Source organism: Aptenodytes patagonicus, chromosome 5, assembly GCF_965638725.1.
Source record: "Aptenodytes patagonicus chromosome 5, bAptPat1.pri.cur, whole genome shotgun sequence".
In the NCBI taxonomy this organism is placed as follows: Eukaryota; Metazoa; Chordata; class Aves; order Sphenisciformes; family Spheniscidae; genus Aptenodytes; species Aptenodytes patagonicus.
This window is the reverse complement of record NC_134953.1, coordinates 30,376,568-30,394,187: the sequence shown is the minus strand read 5'-3', so window position 1 is coordinate 30,394,187 and position 17,620 is coordinate 30,376,568. Positions and strand designations below refer to the sequence as shown.

At 38.2% G+C, this 17,620-nt stretch overlaps 1 protein-coding gene across 2 annotated transcripts in view; it reads right to left on the bottom strand.

The window, feature by feature from the left end:
- The window catches only part of DOCK1 (dedicator of cytokinesis 1), a 325,958-nt gene that overhangs the window by 253,476 nt on the left and 54,862 nt on the right, over positions 1-17,620 (bottom strand). For both annotated transcript variants that reach the window (XM_076339221.1, XM_076339222.1), the window contains exons 18-23: positions 17,125-17,308; positions 10,908-11,005; positions 7,737-7,826; positions 7,149-7,249; positions 5,254-5,388; positions 1,083-1,191 (exon numbers count right to left, since the gene is read on the bottom strand). In XM_076339221.1, coding sequence (XP_076195336.1) covers positions 1,083-1,191; positions 5,254-5,388; positions 7,149-7,249; positions 7,737-7,826; positions 10,908-11,005; positions 17,125-17,308 — 717 coding nt within the window. The remainder of the gene's footprint in view (positions 1-1,082; positions 1,192-5,253; positions 5,389-7,148; positions 7,250-7,736; positions 7,827-10,907; positions 11,006-17,124; positions 17,309-17,620) is intronic.

Here is a 17,620-nt window from a genome sequence, read left to right as displayed (position 1 = left end):
CTCAGCATGGCATTACTAGCCTAAGACCTGCATGCACTCAGCTACAAAGGACTGGTGTCTTTGACTTAGGTGTTTTCCTACTGTACTCCTCCCAGTTCCCTTCAAGAGGAACCTCTTGCACTGGCACAGTACTTTGCCACTGTCTGTCTTTGCCTCCCAGCTGCTATAAAAAAAAAATCTTCTAATGCACAAGCACAGCACATCTGAGCAGGAGGAGTCATACTGTCAAACTGTCCCCAAATTCAACCCCAACTCTTAGCCCCTTTCTGATCATCATCTTTCAAATGATTCAGCACGGCTAGGTCAAGAGTTATGTCCTTTTATAAATTCTATTTGGAACCACAAGGAGAACTTCAAGGTGTAGCTTATCAAACGTGTGTTTATGACAGTCTCTGTACTTTTCCACGGTGAAAGAGATTCACCAACAGAACATGAGACTGGTATTGGCACAACGACCTCAGACTCCTCTGGATACAAAAATCTACCGGTCCTATAATTCAATACTTCTGCTCTGTGATAGCAATACCCATGTTCATTTGAGGTCAGAGACCACATTCCCAATTCCATGAGCCAGCCAATGCTACCAAAAGTAGCTACCGTTTTAAAGGGACAAAAGAAGAGGGGTGTGGGGTGGAGTTTGCAGTCTGACTCACTACTGATTTTCCATTAAAAACATGTACTAGAGCTTAGGATACTATACTGAAGTTACTTATATCCTAGGCTGTTCACGAAGTGCATAGAATACGAGGATCTACACTGTCATCAGCATCTTAAAGATAATGCCTTAAGAATACCTTAAAGTTAACGTTATACAAGCTAAATAAGCTAAACATCATTTAACCCCTAAGTAAGTTCTCTTTTAAAAATAAAAGTGAGGTCTTTGCAGCAATTTAAGTGAACTTACTTGTTCGAAGCACATTCTTTACATAGTCACAAGCCCTTCATTAGAAGCACTAAGTATTAACCATGTTTGAGGTAGAATATGCTTTTGGGGGCAAACACAAGCATACACTTCATCGACCACCTAACTGTGGTTTAGGATGCAAAAGTAAAGCCAAGATGGAGACCTGTAAAGTACATACCTTCACTATGACAGTTTGATCAGAGATGCTGCTCATCATCTCATTGATGGACTTAAAGAGCTGCAGCAGAGACTCCCTGAAGTCTGCTTCTCCTTTGTTTTCATAAAGTCTGAAAAATAATTAGGTTTCATAAGCATGATCTAACTAAAATGGCAATACATTTTTAAAAAAATCTGTTCAAATGACAGAGGATAATTCATTGCATTACTTTCAAGTTCAAGAATTTCTGCAAGTTTCTTCACTGAACCAAGAGTTTTCTTTCACAAAAACCTAAAGACAAGACAGACTGACCAGTCTGGGTCAGCAGGAACAACAGATTTTTATTTTAAAGCTTCCTATGTAAAATGCCACATCCAGTATTGTTGTTTACGCCTTCAAGTCACGGTGAATCCCTCAGCAGTGACTCAATTCCACATGCCCATGCAGCAGTGGGATAGAGTCTCTCCACCCTGCACAACAGCTAGCAGATGTCTGGGAGGACCAATGCCAAGCAGCTCTCTGATGTGGAAGCCAGAAAACATCCAGACAACTTGCCCGCAATCATTAAAATCTACCAGTGGCCTAAGGTGAGTGACCTTAAGCTCTGTGAAAGAAGAAAAAGCCTATCAACCCACTATTTGCTAAGAAAAAAAAAAAACCACTTTTTTTTTTTCCATGGTAAGAGAGCACTAAAGTTAAAATGCATTTCACCTCTAACTTCTGGCTCGCTGACACTGAACTAGTTAAGGCTTAGTTTCCCATACAGTCAGTACAGCTACCGCAGAAGAACAACTAATCCACAGCTGAAGTTCACAAGGCAGGTCCCTGTGCCTTCAGGCTGGATTTTTCACAGCTGATCTGCCCACAGTGACACCCCCCCCCACACACCCCGCCAGACATTTTCAGGGAGATAAAAACTGCCCTGAGATGCCTGAGCAACACCAAAGACAAAAAATATACAGCCAAGCTGAAGAATTTGGTCCACTGGTTCAATACAGCACAGGAATGAATGTTCCTGAAACTTCCTTGAATATCTTAAATGCAGGATGATCTCTGGTTCAGGTGTAGGATGAGATAATTCTCTCTACGAAATGGAAAGGGAGGGGGAGAAGACCACTAGCTCCACATAAATCCTTTGAACCCCCCCCCCCTTTGGCAATATGTATGTTTCACCTACATAAGGGCTGTTGCAAATACACTTATTGAACCTCAGCTATACAGACTTAACATGACCCCCCCCCCAAAAAAAAAAAAAAAAAAAAAAGGATCAGTGCTTAAAAGAAGCCCAGCAGAACCTGGCATCCAGGTCAAATCTAAACAGGGGTGTTTATAAACACCAGATGGGACTTTTTCCCCAACTAAAACCCCATGCTTACCCGGTCAGCTTTGATTGCCTCCAAGAGCCCCATCCAACAGCAGCTGGGCTTCCAAAGCCCTCCTTGGTTCCACTAGCTCTGTCCCTGAGCTCAACTAAACATTTTGCACCAAGATCCATTAGAGCAGCTCCCAGCAAGAGTTCAATTTCCCTCTATTTTCCTTCATTTTCTTCTGCGGTTAAGCCCAGTAAGAAGGTCTGTAATGTGGTCTGCAGCTCAGAAAAGAGCACCACACCCAGGAATTTTATATGTACAGTCATAGTATGATTTCTTCACGTTTGAAGATGATATGATGAACAACCTATTATAGAAGGAAAGGGGCTTATCTTTTTAAGATAAACATGGAGTTCAGAATGTTCTTGCTGCTTTACACTGAAACTAATGTGTATAATTTTTAATGCTGTGTTCATAAACCTTTGGGAGCCACAGATACTAAAAAAAGCTATTTAACCAGTACACAGGGGAAATGAATGCTACAGAAAAAACATTAATTCGTGTTATTTTGCTGTGCAAACTTCTACTCCCCTTTTAGGCTAAAACTGGGGGTTATGCAGGACAAATTACTTGTTAACTCCCAATTTCAATAATGGATTTTCAGTGTTGCCCTGAACAGATTAGAGAGGTGAAACTAATATCAATATAAGGAGTAATTAAACTTGACAGTCCAATAAATCAAACTGCTTCAGACAAAAAGCTTTGCATTTCAAAATGGAAATTGTAATAAAAATAAACAAGTTAGTCCGAAATGTGTTTCTACTGTCAGTTATTAACATATGTTTATTTAATACACCTGATAATGCACAAAAACACTGCAGCTACAAGAAAACTAGGATTACATCAAGTTGACCCTTCTAGCACTGCCTTCAAAATTTTAAGACTGTTGTAAATGCAACATAACCACTGAGATCATTACTGAGTAAACCAAATAAAGATATTTCTAAAGTTCACTTATAAGATTTTGCCTTTATAAACCTTGATATACTGAACAAATAGATTTGCCACCAGGCTTTAACTAGATGAACTAGGCTTCTACGTATTTATCCAGAACTGAAGCTTGCCTGCAATAACATTACTAAAATGCGCTATATATTCAGTCCACTACCATATTACTAAAGTTAAAAATATGTAATATTTTTTAATAAAAGATTGTTTGCTCGTTGAGATTTCTCAGTAAAACACTAACAATATTTCAGAACACTGCTACACTTCTGCATTAGAATCACTTCAAATCGCACACCTCAGGCAGGATTTAAGTCGTACAGCAGAACAAATCATGGTGTCATTCAGCATTCAGTAGCTTTGCTGATTAATCCCTTGTCATTGAGAGCTGTGTCTTCCCAACCCTAAAGAACTGTGAATTAGTGCTTAGCACGAGGAAATCCAATGGCCAATACTAAAGGGTCATATTGTCTGTAAATCTAATCTGCAGCAAGAGATAATTATTTTTTTTTCTGTTTTAAAGTGATTTGTAGGACCTGCAACAGTGTAAGTGACATTCACTATTTTATGAATCTCACCAGCAAGACTCCTACAGAAATAAATTACAATCTTTAATTTAGAGAAAGGTTGGTGAAGTTGGTAGCTTCAGAGCTCTACATAAATCCCTTGTAATAAGGTTGTTACCACCGCTAACAAGTAGTAAAAGGACTGAATCTAAATGAAGACGAATACATCATCAACTTGCTTTATAACTTTTTTAATCTTTTGTGTACAAAACACAGTACTGACTTCCAAATTAACTTAAAATAATTATTTATGCTTCACTTTATGGATGGATACCCACTGCAGACAGCACCAGTGAGTCACTGTGCAGTTCACCATGCAGGAAGCCAAATGGGGAGCAGAAAACAGCCTTCCAGCAGGCCTCTGCCACGCCAGCAGGCACAGAAAAAGCGTTTCTAGAAACCCAAATGATTCTCCTATCTAGAATACTATCACTCTTGATGAGAAGATTTCTGCAGCCCTTCTTTCCTTCCACTTCCCTGTCTAGCTCACTGAAACCTATTGAGACTGCAGGGCCCTACAAACTACCACCAACAGTTTCCTTCTGCTCTGAGAGGTGGGGAGCCTGGGGAGCTACAAGCTGTTGGGGATTTAACGCCAACAAAACTTGTCGTTTTCTTTTACAAGGCAGTGTGTCAAAAAAAGTGCATCTCACACTCTTTTCCCCCTTGCTGTCCATCTATTCTGACTCTCTTCTCTCTCCATGTCTGGCCTTTGAATAAAGCCCTCTGGAAACCATGGCTTCTCCCTGAGCCCTGCAAGCACCACGCAAGGACAAACGTCACGTTTCCCATCCAGAAAAGCTGTCCCTTTGCTTTGCTGCAAAATTTTCTATACTTTAGTCTTCCCAGACTTTTGCAGCCATCTGAGGAAAGCCACTGGCAAAACCCAGGCGTGGATGAGGGACAGGGCAGTACAGCTACTTGGTAGCTTCAACATTTCAGTCACAGTATCAGATAGTTACTAACAAAAGTTTCCCAAATAGTGGCAAGCTTTATTTGTTCAGAGACCTAAACTACAGAGAGCTGCAACACATCATGATTTCAGCAGCGCACTGCTACGTAAAATAGACATCTCAGTTAGACACAGGATTTCTTCTATTTACTACTTTCCATGCAGCTGGGTTCAAGATTAAGGAAAACTGGCTCGCTCTTAGGGAACAGCTGCCTCCTGAAATAAATTCTAACAACTTAAGATATTTCTAAAACAGTGCAATATTGAGCAAGTTTAACTTGTGGTGTTATAGTTGTGACACTTTTTGAACAGTACTGTCAATGGGAATTACAGGAAGTTTCAGCATTCGCCATACTTACTGATTGAACAATATCCTGGACCGCACTATGAACTTGAAGATGTACTCCAAAGCTTTCATAGCTTTAAAGAGTTGATCAGTGATACCACACTTCTCAGCATTATCCACGTACGTTTTTAAAACTTTAGTCAGTTTTCTGTTTAAATACAAAAACACGTACAAGTTACAAGTATGCATGCAGAGAATTTCAATTTTGAAAGGTTTAAAGAAAAATTATGTGCCTAAGTAGTGCCCACCAAGTTACAAAATTAATTATGTAACTAATAAACTCATTATGTTCTTGATTTTGCTGGTAGGTAGCTGCAACCTATTCTTGAGAAAAAAGAAAAAACACAGACCATAAAAGCATTCAACATACAAGCAATACAGCAAATCTTGATAAGACTTATTTTCTGCTGGATACTTAGGGATATTCAGATTTAGGCTATTATAAAGATGCAACTACTAATAATAATCAAAATAATAAAAATAATTAAATACAAACACATTGTTAGAATTAAAACACAGAGTGGGAGTTTCTTCATTAAACAAGGCCTCCCCTTTACATAGTTTTCCCATGGATTTTGGGCTAGAATTTGTGAAATTTATGTCTCAAAAATGTATATAACACCAGTTGGAAATTCTCTTATTCCACATTTTAAAGTCTATCAAACTTTAAAGTGAAACAATTTTAAAAGTAATACCATTTCAACTACCTCCCTTTCAATTAATGTAAATCATGACTTTAATGTACAAGCAATCCCATTTTAAATCATCCTAGCTACGCTGTATGTTTCAACATTCACACTAAAAGTAAATAAGTACAACATCATATACCACTAACAGAAAATAACATTGAGTAGACAGATATCTTGATATATGGGCATGTATTTGAATAGGAGTAAACTGCCTAAGAATTTCAAGTAACCACTTTGATATTGTCAATGCAACCTTTCTTTACTTAAACAAACTTGTGTAATAAAAGGCAGGGATCTGTCATGTCCACGGGGAAAAGTCAAGCCAGAACTCGCACCTTCCAGCATTCTCAAGCTTAAACCTGCTTCTGCCTCCCTGCATTTAAGGAAGGGACGGATGCCCTCCATGCCTACTAGCAAAAGGGCCATCTTCAGCTCTTGCTAATAAAACCAGATGCTGGAGGATGCTTCATCCTTTACCTACTTCACATGAAGGCTGCAACAGTGGCTCTAACTCAGTGAAGTGATCGTAATATCAAAGTTGTGACTAAAGGCCTAACTCTTCTTCACTACTTTAAAATCAATACTTATCATTTTCTGGTCACATAATAGAGACTATATAACAGCAAAGTGCACAGCAGGTTTCCCGGGTTGGGTTTGTTTTCTTCCCAGCACTGCAAAGATATCCATTATATATTTTTCCTCCAACACTAATAGCCTGAAGCAGCAGCAAAGAACCTAACTGTCAAGAAATACTTAAGACAAAATATAATGGACCTTTGGTTTTTTTGTTCTTCACTGCCTTCCTCCCCAAAGTGACAGTTACACAGATAATACAGGGTAGAACATCAATTTAACGCACCAAACAACATATATTTGAAGCATCTTACATAGACGTGATTTCTTTCTCAAGTATGACTGAGAATTGCTTATGAATACTTTCCTTACAAAACAATTCTTGAAATAGTCAAATCATCCCCTCCTTCAATGCAACAAAATCAAGACTTCCTCCTTGCAAATGACCGAAAGTTTTATTACTGTTATTTCAAGAGAGACAGACATAGGAAAGACATACTATCTCCAGCCTTCTTCAAGAAGCGCCCACCCTCCCAAGCCACCCTATGGGCAAATTCCTAATTAAACTACATAAACAAGTAACTGAATAACGTTATCTGGAAAAACTGTGCAAGCTACATTAGAAAAAGTAATTTTTGAAGTTTACGTGTAGGCTAACGTAGCGCTGAAATGCTTCTTAATGTAGGTTTCCAAGACAGGATTAAAGTGTTGAAATTTTCTGTCAGCAATCAGTCCAATGATAAATACCTGAAAAAACAGCATAATTATTGCACTATCCTCAAAAAATCTTCAGTATCATACATTCACCCACCTTTATTTTCAGATAAGACACATTAATAACATTAAAAACATATAGACTTTGGCTTTTGATTATCCTCCCGATATATTAATATTCTCCTTTCCTGTGAAAACTTCCTGTTCATAATAAAGTTTTCTGTTCTAAGCAGAAACTTTGTTTCTGTCCTAAATTCTGCTGTTAATCCACTAAAATGACTGGACTTGATTGCTTCCATCTTTTCTGGGAGGATGACGTGATGTAACCCAACCCCCTTTTGATCAAGTCCAACTGAAACTTCAAATATAATAAAAACCTTCCATGAGTTTTAAATAATAAATAACTAACAGCTAATAAGATCTGTTTCATTAGTAATCTTCATTCTAGCATTTACACGTTTGTTTTATTTATTCATCATTGCAGTACCTACATTTTATTTCACCCACAACGCAAACTTACCAAAGCATCAAACACTAATGTGTCAAATGTCTCGCTCTCCGAATTCTCCATCATTATGTTAAAAAGTGCATCCAACGTATCTTGAAGAAACTACAAATAAATACACAATTCATCACATTTTACAGGAAAAATGAAATTCAGATGTCACACAGGTTTCTACAGACATACTTGCTTTCATTTATACATTTTACAAAGTAATGACATTTTAAAAGTTAGCTGAAAAAAGGAAAATTTAACATTTTGTTTTTCAGCAAATTATTTTTAGTTAAGTTGATTATCTATAGATCCATATCACTCAAATAGAAAAAAAAAGTCAGAAATCACACTTGGTACACCTGAACAGTAAGTTTAATCTATTATAGTGAGTGAACAAAAATGTATTTCAAAACTCAGTTTCAACAGATAATCAACAGCATCATGCAGTTTCTGAAAACTGATGTTTCAGAGCACAAACCAGACAAGCAACTCAGTCTCATGCCAAATAAATCAAGTCATCCTCAGTGGTTTTGAGCTGAGCAATGAAAAGTGTACAGCATACCGCTTTTCATGACTGCATAAACTCAGATCCACAATTTCAAATGAGAGCATACATGCAGGCATGGGAAACAGAGCGCACACAACCTTCTGCCCCAGCCCAAAACCTACAGGACTATCACTGTAACAGAGGAAGAGTCTTCGCTAGCCAGTTGGCTGGACACCCTGATCTGTGCAACACGAAAGTAAAAGCAGATTAGTGTCAGGGGACCCAAGTTAAGCAGAGGGATAAAAGCTGTTTTATGCATGTATAATTACAGAATTTCTTCCCAGTGACAAGTAGTACGTGCATAGACCAGGGATACTCATCAATGCATTCAGTTTTATCAGCATGGGATTCTGTGTCTGAGCATTTTCTTCCACCAGATGACACAAAAACAACGTGGGCTCCTCCAAGGCAGAATGAGGATGGATCACAGCCTCAGTTTGTATTTGTTTTGGTTGAGAGAGAAGGGGTTCAATATGGATTGTTCCAGCAAGTCTGTCTCAAATGAAGTAAAAATGGGTTTTGTCTTGTAGACGAGACAAGGTATAGTTGGGGAAGAACATCTGAACAAACAGAAGGCAATTGATTCCTGAGGTTGCAATTACTAAGAGGCATTATATACATTGTGGAAGCAATGGAGAAACAGCCTGACTCCCACCTTCCTCCCTTAAAAATTTTTATCTGTGCAATGAGTCTCCTAGATCAAACATGATTCACTTGGACTATCTACTAAATCCAGAGTTAAATCTCAGGAATTAACCTCCATTTAGCAGCTCACTAAACACTGCTGAATGCCAAACTTCCTCAAAACAAGTGAACATGGAGCCACAATTCATGCTACCAATATCTGAAGATGAAAAAACAGAAAAGCCAAAACGCTTGCAGCTGATTTAGACTTCAGTTCTGGGGGAAATCCAGCTCATAATTGACTTTCATTAGTAGAGTTCAAGTTTCAAATATGTTCACAAGGACTTCATGTAACAGCAAGAATACAGGATAGATGCTTTTGTTGTATTAAGTGGCAGGAAAACACTTCTCAGGTAGGGAGCTAGTATTTCTAGACTATTAGTTTACATTCCCATATCCTATAGACTCTCTGCACAAATGGAGCCAGAGCCTCTGTTAAAGGGAGATAACATTTACAGTTTCCATACACTATTGAAACAGTCAATCACAGAATGAGTATCTTGGCTGATCCCTACTTAGCGATAAATGAACACCAGTAGGCAGAGGTATTTTACTGGAGTTTTCAAAAAACAGAAATAGTTTAACAGAAAATTTAAAAATGTTTTATAAAATGCGTCCTTTTTGTAATATACATAGCTTGTACCATGTATCATATTTAAAAACACGAAAGACAAAAAAAGCTGAAAGAATACAAAGGAACAGTTACAAACTAGATATTACAAATGTGCAACAGAGCAATCTACACAAAGATTTTCTGAACATTGCTGTAACAGATGGATAACGTAAACAATGGTCTTCTAAAAAAAGAATAAAAATGGTGAAGAGAGCAACATTAAAAACATTCACTCTTCTGTCCTATGCATAAATCAAGTTCTGCTCAGATCCCTATGCTATAGGGAGAAGGGAGCATGATTTCATACGAGTCCTACAACAGTGCAGGGAGGGGTGAGCGTGTGCCAGCTGGAGAACTCACTCCGATATTGCCTTTACTTAAACCTCGTCCGTGCTGCATTCTGGTGCTTCTAAAATCACCAATATCCATCAGGCAGTAATCTGCTGTATGTGCTCTGATGTCATTTGGAGAAGAGGGAAAATTACAAATGACAGAACTATGACAAAGCTTGGTAGAAGTATCAGTGTCAAGTTTTTAGCTACCAAATGATCCACAACAAAATAGCAGCAGGTAGAACCTTCCTGAAAAACAAATCACGTGAGATACTATTTTTACCCTACTCAGTACAGGATAGTATCAGCAGTCTCAGATGTTTTAAGTTACTTCAAGATGAGGCATTCATTATGCTTCTATTAACCAAATTAAAATCCATTGAAGTAAGAAAACAACACTACAGGCCCTTAAGGGTCATCTGTCCCCCGTACTTTACATCTTTTGACACTCTTTTAGATTTGATTTATTAGAACACATTCAATAAAGCCCCAGCCTACTCTTTTCCACAGCTAAATCTGTCCTTATGTAAGTCTCTACCATCATTCAGTGGCCTTGGCAAATGTAAATAACTTGGCTCAGCTAAATATTTTCAGAAGAAATCTTTTTTTTTTTTTTTTAAATATCAGCAGCACACAGTAGGATTGCATTCCACATCCATATATTAAAAATACATTTAATATCACTATGTAAGAATTCCTGATGTTTTAATCTTGCAAAGAAAAATGCCCTTTGCCTTCATGTACCTGTATATAAAAATTCACTGAAGTGCTAAAAAAACCCAGCCTACATTTTCAGAAATTTGCATTTTATGTGTGTTTTACCAGTACTCAACATCTGAAACGTTCTTTGAGGGCAGACAGAAGGGCATTAGCAATCTGAACGCCAAGAGATACCTGGTTACAATTTAATGTGCAAGTGCGTGCAGTAAGGGAGGGGGACAAAAAGATGAATACCTCAGAATATGGGATTCAGCAAAATTATGATATCAAATTTATTTTTAAAGAAGTTAATTTTTTACCTTAACCACTTCACCACCATCAACTTTCATCAGCTGCTTCAAATTCTGCTGCAACAGGTTTGTGTTAGATCGCCATTTCAGAAGTCCCAAGAGATCAACTAGGAATAAGAAAAACAATTATATCATGCAGGATATTTACTTTCACTCGTACCCCATAACTATGTTCAAGACAAAGAGGTTTACTTCATAGGTCAGCCATTTTCACTGGACAACAATGTATTCCTAGTATGACTCTGACACTGCAGAAACCTAGTACAATACTTCCATCGTGAAAGAAGTCTGAAAGGCTTCCAAATAAGCAGACTGCTTTTGAAATGTCAGCATTAAAATCTAGGCCAAGAAAGTCTGATCCCTCAGTTTTAATTTGTTGTACACAACAGTTGTGTGTTTAGAAAAAGATGCCAAAATGAAATTAGTCAGCCACCAACACAGTCATATCTAGAAGGCCGTGACTCTTCCAGCATTACTGTTTCCAGCTTCTTTGCTCTCACTGAATAAACTGAAAAGAAAATAAGGCACAATGCAAGGCAAACAGTTGCAAACTAAGCTAATTCAGTGGAAAGCTGTCTGCTTAATAACCATAATGCCCAAAATTTCTTGGTTGCTTCCGAGTGATGGAGAGCTATGGTACAGATCAGATCACAAAACAAATCAACGGCAAATGGACTTGTCCCCAAATTCTACATTCCACTATTAAGATCATGTCACTTCAGCATTCACTGATAAATAAGGGACTACAGAAGGCAAGCTCTCTCTCTTTTATTAGTCATAAAGAGCCACAACACCATTTTTCAGTTTCCTTTAAGGAAAACTTCTCACAAGGCAATTCATAATTGGGGTTTCCCTGTAAATAAGCATGCTAGTAAATATTAACAACCACACTGGAGCACCAGTAAGGGAAACCCACCCTAGCATTTGTTGAGATGCGACCTGAATTGCCCACAAACCCAAAACCCCAAGCTCGTACTGCCTTAGCCAAACTAGCACCAGGGAAAAATTCTTCCCTGCCCCATTAAAAGTCAGTTTTCAGTACAAAACAAACTATCCGTACGTCATCCTCAGTAGAAGCCCCCAAAAAGAGACAAATAGGAGATTTTAAAGACTGTCTACCTTCAGTTTAGCCACTGGATTACTACCGCATATTACCTCCCTCACCAATATGGTTAATAGTATGCGAATTCTGCCCAATGTAACTCTTAAACAGTAAGGGTGAATGGCTTCTCCCAACCAATACCCCCTCACTTCTTTTATTCAAACTTTCAAAGCAACCAACAAAATGCACGCAACCAAGGCATGCGTCTGCAGAGTACATTCTAGAAATTATATGCAGAGACCCAGAGCAGATCCTATACTTTCCCCAAAATCCTTCATTCTAAGCAATAAATAAAATTACTTCTAGTGGAATGGATGGTAGTTCTCCTTGGGATAGATTCCCCTCTGAGCAGCACTCAAACCAACCCTTCTTATCATCTCTTTAGGAGTAGAAGTAAAGAGCATTTTACTACATTAAAGCTTTGAACAATTCAAGCCCTCAATTTTTTAAGTTTTTTATTTTTTTAATATATCCTACAAGAAGTCTATAGGCTGAAAACAAAGTCTTAGAAACCCAACATTAACAGAAAAATTGCTTCTGGAAGAAAAGTAAAGATGCCTCCATGAGTTATCCAGAGTGTTTCATGAGTATGTTTATATCAGCTTTCCACCACTGAATTTGGTTTCAGTCTGACTTCTAAAAAGGCACCAGCTTGACAAAAGAAATGATCTGAACAAAAGCCAGCCCCACAGACTATCTTTGAATGGCATTGTGTATTGCCCCAGGAAAACAAACCCATGTGTATTTTCAATGTGATGACACAGCAAATGCTAAATGAATATACATACGTGAACAGAAAATGTCAATGCAGTCCAACTACCAGAAAGAGAAAAAAAAGTTACAGTGTACAGTAAAAATGTGCACTCTGTTACTGCAAGGACTATCCCCAGCAAAGTACCAGTTGGTCAGTTAATCCTACTCTTTTAATAGGTCTAGGTATAAAATAATACAGGAAGTAGAATAGAATAAGAATGTAAAACAGTATTTTAGTCTATAGTAATTACTGTAGTCAGCCTAGGTCAAGTGACATTTATGTGATCAGAAAATATCAGAGGAAGAAGACAGAACGAGGATTTTCAATTGCAAAGGGTTCGAACAAACATCTAGACTGCTAAGTAGCCAACAGTAACTTTATTTGGGTGAATATAATTTATGTTCTCTGAATATGAAACACCTAGGATGTGCTATATGTGCTATTGACTGCATTCGAAGATTTTCTTTTACATCTTATTTAGCAATTAGAAGCAAATGGTCCAACTTCCTGGTTACATATGTTCCTTGACCTGTATCTACTGAAAGGTTTCCCTATAGTGATACTCAAACTTTTCTCAAATCCCAGTCACTGAACTGAAGTTAGATAATACTTCCACTCCAATTAAATTTCCGTGTGTTCTATGAAAAAATCTTCCCTCTTGACTTTAAGCATTTGATTTTCCAGTTTTTATGACTTGTTTTAATTCTGTATTCACATCTTCAGTTTTATGCCACTGTAGCACCTGAATTTGTCATATCATGTGTATTGCTTTTTTTTTTTTTTAAATTATCAATTGTGCTGAATGGCTAAGTAAAATTCCTCTCAACTGTTTTCTGAAAGCCTAGCCTCCTTGGTTCCTTGAAGTCTTGACTCCAGGTGACTAACAGTCACCACTATCTAGAGGTTTGAGTCCTTCAGTCACAGAAGAAAACACAGAAATACTTTCAATAAGCCTTACAGACACCCTGGATGCTTCGCAACAGCAAATACACAGGTGGAACACTAGACAGCTCTCTGGCTACTGGTAATCAGAAAATTTTTCCAGCAAGCCCCTTAATGCAATTTCAGTTCTATTCCCATCACCCTGATAATAAAAGGACATCCGTCTTGATAGTCCTATAAGAGGCACTGGTAAGATTTACTGTCCACAGGCAGTCTTCACGTAGAGGGGGATGTTGCTTTTGATGCCCTTTTGCCCCTCCTTCTGTATTTCCTGGTATCTCCAGCTTCTAGCTGACAGAAGATTCAAATACCAAATCTGCCTCGCCTATGCAGGAGAAAACAAGACCTCAGCTTGTCATAGCTCAACAGGCTACTCAGAAAAAGGAAAACAAAATCAACACACAACCCTGACTAGGACATGACATCAGGAACGGATTCAAAACAGACCTTGCTAACCATTCACCCTAAGAACAGAAGGCCCAACATTTCCCACCCCAGAGACATCTACTGAGATGCTGTCAACTGCAAGCAGATACCCTACAACGTAAGGGATCAAATTTCTCACTTCTGACCTTTAATAAACCAAACAAAACCAAAGAAAACCAGTAACAACAACAACAACAACAACCACCACACAAACTGTGGGGCATCCAATGCCCCACAACATGTAAACAGTTGCAAAGCAAGTGTGAGATACCAAAAAGTCAACCACCCACTAGAGTCAACCACCCGCTAGAGAAGGTAGGGACCCAGTGCCACACTGCCTGTTAATACATCAGGTGACAGGAACACTGTCAGTCATGACTTCAACACACACATCGCTGTAGTTTGATACAGTTTCATATCAATTCTTAAATTCCAGAGTTTTAACATAGAAGCTCTATTTCATTACATAAAAATGCACTTGATGTTTATGTTAAACTGTTTCTTCAGTCCATGAAGAACATATTTGTTACAGAAAGTCCTGAAAGCAGAATAAAAATAAAGGCATGCACTACCATAGTCCTGTGGATATGGGAGGAAGAACGTTCTCTTCTGCCTCAGATGGCAAAAAAGGAGAATCTGGCTAAGAGGCAAAGTGATGATGAACAGCAACCTCTGATGCCTCCAAGATCTGATCTTCTCATTGATTCCTGAGGCAGTTGGCAAGTTTTTTTTGCTTGTTTTCAAACGGTCCTCCTCTTTGGCTTACATTGCTACTCTTCCTCAAAATTAAATGCAAAATCCAAGAAAAGGCCAGGAAATGGGTTGCTTTAATATATTCTGCCACAAATCACTAACAACTGCTCAAATGTTAACTAAGTAGATACCTTCATACTATCACTTTCTTTCAAAGAAAATGGCTGAAGTCTTACCAGTGGCCAAGTTTGCTATTTTGGAGACTTTTCAAATGCTAAGGACATCAATTACTAACAGAAAAGCAACATTAATAACTTACAGTTCATAGAGAACTGAAGTCAAGTGAGCGTTCAAAGAGCTTGTATACAAAAAGATAGTCTGCAACATCAAATACAATGCAGAAAGAGCCATATGATTTATTAACATACTTTCAGAATTACTAAAAATAAGTCTTAAAGCCAATTCCAAATGGAGGGTGAAGAAAGAACTATTATAGATGACGAAAAGGAGAAAATTACGTTTTGGCCTAACATTTTGGTAAACGAGGATAACTATGGATTTTTACTTACTTATTTTTAAGAAATTTAAAGGAAGAATATTAACCAACAATTTTACAGAAGTTAAAATCAGCTTCAGAAACTATAATCTGAACAGCGTTGCCAATTTTTACATGAAAAATGATACTTGAGGGAGGAATTTAATGATGAATTTTTTTGTTTTTTTTCTAAATTGCCTAAGGATACATGGTGATCTTGTTTAATAATGTCAAAATACTTTGAAGAAAGAGAAAAGGCTTTGGCAACTTTGAGAAAAAGTCTCACAGACAATTAACAGTAACATTAAATAAAGATCAAAAGGTCAAAGCAAATTGTATGTAAATTAAGCATGAAACAATTCTCAGTCTTAATTTTAATAATAGTTCTGCGAAAGCAACGTCAATATTTTGATCACCATGAAATACTTCTACTAACAAGCACTAGGAAAGACTGAGGAACAAAAAACCCCAACCATATCACAAACAAAAAGCAGCTCAATTCCACATGCTGGTTTCTGCATTCTGCAAAACCTCAAAACCACTGTGTTACTGTTGAGCAATGATCCCTTCTTTGCTATGAAACTCCAAAATAATTTCCAAATTTTTTGCTAAACACCCTCTTAGGCTATAAGACTGCCAGACTGCAGTGAATCTGATGTGCTCTGAATACGAAACACCTAGGATGTGCTATAACAGAGATGCCACTGAGAAACGCTGCAATCAAATTGTGAGTTGACTATGAAGTCATACCGGAGCAGTAACTTTCCCCCTGGACAGAGGAGAACTCATCAACGTGACAATCCAATCATTATTCCCACTCACCCCGTCCCAAGCCCTCCTCGTCCACAACCTCGACTCCTGACAGATCTAGCCGAACTAAGCCCTCCCTTCTCATGAGTCAGGAAGGAATGATCCCTTTCCCTGGCATGACTCACTCACATCTCAATGACCCACCCACACTCCCGAGTCTACTCCTGGTGCAGCGAAGAGAACAAGGGACCGCTCCATGGCAACAAAGCACAAAAATTACAGAGAGGGCACAGTCTGGAAATGTGAAATATCTGCCTTGGTGGCTGCCATCAGCTCTAGTTTCCACAGCCCTTGGATGCAGTCAGCCAGCTGACAAATACACATGAAAAATGTATATAAGGCAAGTTTTAAAAGGAACAAAATATTCCAACTCCATTCCTGGTACTCTGTGTTTACGTGGGGATGTGTGAACATGAGAGTGACCTCCATGCAACACATTCTCGTGCTCAGATCCCTTCTGCGCAACACAAGAACACATCAGAGCTTTCTTCAGGCATAAGATATAGATATTGCACCTTGGAAATAACGTAAAACAGCTTATTTGGGAGCAGAGCCATGATATTACCTACTCTTGAAAGCAAACTCATCCTCTTCCTTAGTGCTTTTATTCATACCCACAGAGAAGTAAAATGCCACAGAGCCTGTTTTCAGTATACTTCAGTATAAAAGTCTCAACTATACGGCAAACAATATTCCCATTTCCATTTAATTTGGATTCTTCTGTTTTCTTAGAGACATGTACTGCTCTAAAGCAAAACAAAGCCCATGGGCAGAGAAAAGGCTAGATAGCACACACACTCAGTAGATGGTTTTGCTGCATTCAGACAATTTAATCCAAGACTGCATGGCAAACAACCCACCATCCATTCACAGAGGAAAGGGGACGGAGAACGCATGAAAGTCAATACATGCAACCCCACTTCAACTGGGACAAGCAGAAGCTCCAGCAGTTCTATGAACTTACCATTCTGGGTAAGTTTTGTTGAACAAACTAGAGTAGAAATCTGGAAAGAGTCTTTGCTAATGGTGCAGCTTCCAAGGTTCTGCATGCTCTTCCCTGTTGCAGAGTGTCCTTTTTCCTCCAATTCTATTTTAGTGGATGGCAGACTTAAATACGTTGAGGCATCCTCCAGCTTCTTTGCTTCTGCCTACAGTAGTGTTTTAAATACAACATGAAACAATTTTTAAATACCTAGTACAAAGCCTTGGTAATAATAAAATTTCATTATTTACACTACATTTTCTTAGGTTTGCTCCAGAATGAAGCTACCCAATAGGTCTTTAACAGTAATTTAGCACTAACCTGTCTACAAGATTAGAGCCAAGATGTGATATTTAAAGGTCTAGAGAAGTAACTTTTCCCAGTCATGAAAACACATATAAAAACTCAGTAACAAGCACATTAAAAATTTAAAAATGCCCAGTAAAACATACTCCAGGTTTAACAATCAATCTGCCAA